The sequence below is a fragment of the Cajanus cajan genome, chromosome 7 (assembly GCF_000230855.2).
Source record: "Cajanus cajan strain Asha chromosome 7, NIPB_CcT2T_4, whole genome shotgun sequence".
NCBI lineage: Eukaryota > Viridiplantae > Streptophyta > Magnoliopsida > Fabales > Fabaceae > Cajanus > Cajanus cajan.
The window spans coordinates 59,245,243-59,251,248 of NC_138523.1; the positions used below are offsets into that span (position 1 = coordinate 59,245,243).

At 35.1% G+C, this 6,006-nt stretch overlaps 1 protein-coding gene across 1 annotated transcript; it reads left to right on the forward strand.

Moving 5' to 3' along the window:
- Window positions 1–466: 466 nt before the first annotated feature.
- LOC109796594 (uncharacterized) lies at window positions 467–5,565 on the forward strand. The gene is made up of 7 exons (XM_020356289.3): window positions 467–713; window positions 806–852; window positions 922–1,048; window positions 1,144–1,324; window positions 4,072–4,201; window positions 4,810–4,983; window positions 5,083–5,565. The coding sequence occupies exons 1-7, from the start codon at window positions 536–538 to the stop codon at window positions 5,239–5,241; spliced, it is 996 nt and encodes a 331-aa protein (XP_020211878.1). The 5' UTR covers window positions 467–535; the 3' UTR covers window positions 5,242–5,565.
- The last annotated feature ends 441 nt before the right edge of the window (window positions 5,566–6,006 follow it).

Here is a 6,006-nt window from a genome sequence, read left to right on the forward strand (position 1 = left end):
TGACCACTTTTAATCTTTACATCTATGTTAAACCTTTTGTTGCGTGTAAGGTTTGATAAGAATATTAGCGTGAAGGGATGAAATATATATATCTGTAAATAATATTTAATCCGTCTTAATTTTGATGAAAAATATTCAAGTTGATGAAATAATACTTGATTTATTAAATTAAAAATGAAGATGAATATATTACATATTTATTTATTTATATTTATATCTACTTAAAATTTATAAATATTTAATTTATTTATAAAAAAATTATTTAAAAATTATATAATTTCTTATTATATTTTTATTTTATATCAAATAAAATTAATTAATATAATTTTATAATTATTATTTTATGTTAGAATTTTTATATTTTATATTTTTTTTTATAAAAAATAATATTTAACTGATTTTTAAATAAATACAAGATATAAATAGAAATACAAAATATGGGCAGAAACACAAATATAGAGTTGGAGAAGGGTGAGGGAATTGAATTGAATTGAAAATTAAAAAGGGTTTTAGAAGTGAGAGAGAGAGAGAGAAGATGGCGGAAGCTGCAGATGAAGCAAGAAAGGAAGAAGAGAAAAGCGATGGAGTGGGGATGACTATGAGTCCATGGGAGCAACACTCTGCGGTTATCAATCTCCCTCGCTTTGACTACAACGCTCCCTCTTCCCTTCTCCGTAACTCCCACTCTGCCTTTCTCATCACTTGCACTATCAGTTCAGTACCACTTCCTCTTCCTCAATCTCAATCTCAATCTCAATTTCTTCTTTCACCCTTTCCCTTATACCCTTTTATCTTCTCTTTCCAGAGCGCGAGAAAAGCGCCACAAAAGAAGCAATCACTATCCTTCACAAGGTACCTTTCTCATCTCTATCCTAACTCTCTCTATTTCGTCTAAATCTATAATTCTCTCTTACGTTGCAGTTCCTTCGCCATGACTCTTCAAACAACCCTAAAGAAGATACTTCTTCTAAGAGAAGAAGAATATGCACACAAGATACTGATCGGGAATGTCAGGAGACCAAGGAAACCGATTCTGCCTCTGAAGATGGTATTCAATTTTTCTAATTCACTTTTTGCAGTTTTCGGAGATACAATGTGGGATAGGGTTTATTAAACAGCCATGGTTATGGATTCTGATTGCAGGTAAACTTTCAAGTCCTGTTAAAGACAAAGATGGAGTGGCTGTTGCTGCTCTTTCTTTGGTTAAGCTCACTAGGAATGGCTTGCTTCTCTTGACTTTCCCCTCTAACATGTCGCCTGACACTGTTAATATTGTGTCCAATATCATTCAAGCTGTGGAGTCTGGGACTGTAAGTTTGCCAGCGTAAGTGAATTACATCGTGCTTATGTTGCTGGTTAAAGATGTTTTGTTTGTTGTTTAATGTTTAGTTTGTCTATGATGCTAGATTGCTAGGTCTAACCTTATTCTGTGCCACCCGAGGGAAAGAAGGGGAAATTAATTAGTATGAAGTGGTTAATAAAGTTGTAGAACTTGTTAACCATTTGACAATTATGTAATATGATTTACCACTTTTCGTTCCCCCTAGGTCCTACTATTTGGCTTGGCTGGACTTTCATGGAATTCTCCCGAAAAGAATTCCTGCTGTTGCGCTGTCTATTTTGGTTTATACATTAAGTGCATGGAAAGATGATGGGAAAGAAGTATTTCTAGCTTCAACTCAACCATCCTATGCAATTATCTTGCTTTTTTAGAATTTCCCGGTATGAGTTTTAGTATGTGCTCCTTAACCAACCTCACCGAGTGCATCCTTTATTCATCTGTAACTTTTTCACATGTTCGCTATTGCTTACTGAAGAGGAAATAGCTTGATGTTTTACATAGGTATTAAGTAGTCTTGAGGCTTGAAGCTTCTTTTTCTTGCTTAGGCACCTAGGTGAGGCTGGGTTAATAGAGGTTTAATGCCTCTCCGCAGCTTGGCGGAATGCCTTTGACCTGTAAACCTTAGACAGCTTTACATATTTGTCCATGTCCTGGTCTCATTTAAGTGCCTAATGGATGGTCAAGTACTCAAGTTATATATTAGGGGGAAATGAGGTTCATAGAACCCTAATCAATCTCAAACACAACCTGTTTATAAGGCCTTGGGCTCTCCAACTAAAACTTTTAGCTTTTGAGGTATGGTTCTCCTAAAGTTGTTATTAATTGGTATTTAGAAGTTAGAATTCTTCACCATGTCTCTTAGCCACAAATGAGCGGTGTAGGTAGTGAGGCTGACATTACAGTGTTCACTCAGGACCGATTAAAGGGCTATATGGTGCACAGCTGGCCATGTAGGTGCCAAGGCTACAGAGAGTGATGTTAGGATCCAATTGCAAAATATGAGACTTGAGTTTCATATTGGAAGTATGGGATCATAGTGTGGAGTTTATAGGACCCCTAACTCTTCAGCTACAATGACTAGATTGAGGTGTGGTTCTCCCTAGTTCTTATCAGAAAGAAAACAATATAACCTCCTTCCTTATAAAACTTTATCTAGAGATATCTGAATCTTCTCTCTCTCCTCTAGATGACTTCCCTCCTATTTTCTATACACGTTAATTTTCCTGCAAGGCAAGTTTAAGCCTGCAAAAGTAAACCAGTACTGCCATTATTTTGGCCCAATTGGATACATAATCCTTTCAGTATCATTCACCTAAAATAATGCTTTGTCCTCAAGGCAGAAGGAAACTGCCTGTGGATGCTGCTTTCCTCTTCCCAAGTTTCCTCCCTAGTAGACTTGGACTTCCACAAAATGAACCTTTTAGTAATAAGCTTCCCACCTTTCTTGGGTGGTGATGATTGTTCCAGGGCCTATTGGGAAATGATCGTTGGTTTCCATTCTTGTAAGAAGGAACGAAGGGTAGCTTCCACTGGTTGAGCAACCTATAGCCTTCTTCAGCTGGTGTCTTTGGGTAGTTCAGTTGCAACAACATCCAGCAAATCACTTCCCGTGCACGGTTTGTGAACTGGAAAGGACCCTAATTCCAAAGAGAAAATTTGAGATGATAAGAAATTATTATTTCCAACACTCTTCTCTGCCTTGTGTTTGAAACAGCTCCTTCCAGAAATCACTGAGGAAAGGAGGATTTCTATAACATATCACAGCTCAATGACACCTGTCTAATCTTATCACTACTTCAACAAAAATCTCAACAAGTCTTTGTGATACAAGGATGTTTCAAGGGAATGAAATGCATGTATTTGGACAAACAATCTAGGAAAGGACAACCACAATTAACTCAAGGCCTTGGGAACTAGGCAATTCTCTCATAAAGTCCATGTTTCCATTTGCTTTTCTATTTCATATTTGTGATGGTAGGAGTGCCTGTGTGGCTTGACACTCGGGTCCTGTGGACCTGTACCTACTGCCAACACATGGTCCCTCTTAGGAGGTGTACATGTATATGGATATTTGTTTTCTCTCTTTTCTCACTAATTTTCCCTTTTATTTTTCTGTATACAATTATACATGTTAATTCCCCAAGGTAGGTCTAGGTCAACAGAAGTATGCCGTTAGAGCCCTATTGGATTCATAATCCTATCAACACTCCACAGAGTTTTCATTGTATTAATGAAAATTCTCTTTCGTTTTCTTTTCTCTGCTCATGGTGGCAGAGCTAGACCAAATTTGAAGGGGCATGATTTTTATTGATAAAAAACAATATATAAAATTTTAGAAAAACCTACAATTTCTTTCTTTATTTAGAATTATAAATTAATCTTAAATGAATACTATAATTCTGTTATTTGTAAATTATGCTAAATTCATTTTTTTTGTTTTTCTCAGCTGTTAGTATGTTACCTGTGCTAAAAAGCTGTTTGTTTCTGTTTATTCAACGTTCAAGTTCTAACAACCATTATTGAGTGCCTCACTTCACAGCTTAAGCTTATAGAATGGTTGTTTTTGATTAATTGAAAATATGGACCTGCAAATTCTACCTGGTTCTCTTTCTTTTATATTCATTGAGTGCACATATATAGGTTTGTGGATGTATACTAGAAAAACCCTTCTCTCTAGATTTCAGTACCTCTATTTTTTATGCTAATAGTGGACATATTTTCTGCTGCAGTTGGTGCCATCGCATTTTTCCTATCCAGGCTACCTGCAGTTTGAACGAAAAAGAACTACAGGAAGTAGTATCAATGCTTGTTAAGAAGTTTTTGGCTGATAAACAGAACAAACTTGAGCGACCTCTAAAGGTCCAATACAATATTACCTTCTAGTTGCAAATCAGCCATTCTTTTCATAAGCTAACAAACTTATCTTGGAATCTCTTTTTCATTTTCATCACCGGAGATACATGATCTCCTCTCCCCTCCCCCCATTATCCTCATTGCCAAAGAAGAATCCAGATTTTAATAAAAATTTCAATATTAATAAAGTTGATCTCGGAACAGTAGCTGAATATTTATCTGCCTGCGGCTTTTTCACATCTTCACTGGTTTCAATATGTTGGTGTTGATGCCGCGGTTGAAATCAGAGCCGAGATTTTGTTTTCTTTGTCAGCCAGGACTTATGCATTATTTGGAACTTTCTCAACTTTGTATTGAGAACAACATATTTGAAATTTAAATTTGATATAAATAATATCAAAAGTTGGATTTACAAACATGAAATATGACAGTTTGATTTGCAAATGAATTGATTTCTTAAACAAATCTAGTTCCAAATAAGTTTCAAACAAGAATCATCTCTTAATATTAGAAATTTTCAGAGTTAACTTATATTTTTGTAAATTTCATTTTGTTTGAATTGATACTTCTCAGTTAGCAATCTTACATGAAGATAATTATAATTACCCTTGTAGTTTGCTGTTGGGTTCAACCGAAGAGGAATTGAAGAGACAACGTTTGCTAAGGAAAAATCAAATGATTCTAGTAATGCATTTCTTTTGCTGGATCGTAATAAATGCTTTGGCGTAGTGGCATCTGCAGTCAATCATGTTGTGGAAGATTCAGTAGTGGATCTCAGGTCTCCAGAGGTAAAGATGTTGTACCATTACCTTGGAACTAATTATAGTTGTAGGTATTCACTTTTATGCATACCGAGTCTGAGCATTGGCATTGGTGTTGCATTGCAGCTCTCTGTTCTTGTTGAGTTGCTTCCCCTTTCTGGAGTACCTAATAGGTCCATAATAGTTGGAGTCTCTGTCCTCCCAAGGAACCTTGTTAGTACAAAGCCTCGACTATGCATCAAGGCCTTGACTTCCAATACTAAGGAAGGGTCTGCAGTTCCATGAGGACTGGTGCCACTGTTTCACTTTTGTGTGCGTGGACAATGTTGCTGTGTCAGGTTGCTTATCTATTGGATTTCGTATCACCTTGCAAATGGAAATTGAAAGAACCAGCTAGCTAGAAATAAGAAATAACTTACCTTTTTGACCCTTTCTACCAGTGAAAGCTGTTGCCACAGCCACCCACTTTTGCTCCACTCCACCTGTTTATAATGAGGCTATCTTGGTATTTAATGTGATCTGCTATATCAAGTTGAATACTGTCGTAAATGTCGAACCTTATGTGCTTTATATCTTCATATCTTCAATGGTTTCTGATGATTTAGTTAATATAGCGGCCTCTTTTTTTTTTGGAATGGTACTGCATTAATTTAGATACATTTTGATGAAAAAAACGAATAGTAAGGATTAATTCGAATTTTATATACCATATGAATTATGGATATGAGATTTAATAAAATGTATGTTTTGTATTATTAACTACTACCATTTTCACTTCTAAAAATCTTTTTTTTTATATAATGAAAAATTTAGGTGAGTTAGATCCGGTGGCTGATTAAGTTCAAAACAGATTTTAAGAACGTTTAAAGAGTATTTATAAATTAATATAGATAAAAATTGAATTCATTATTTCTTTTTTTTTTTGAAATACGGATTCGTTACTTACTAATTTGACTAATTTTTGTTGGTCAAATCTCTCTTTTAGAACAAAGTATGAGACTTTTCAAAATGTTTTATTTAAACTTAAAAAAGGAATTTAGAAAGTTTACT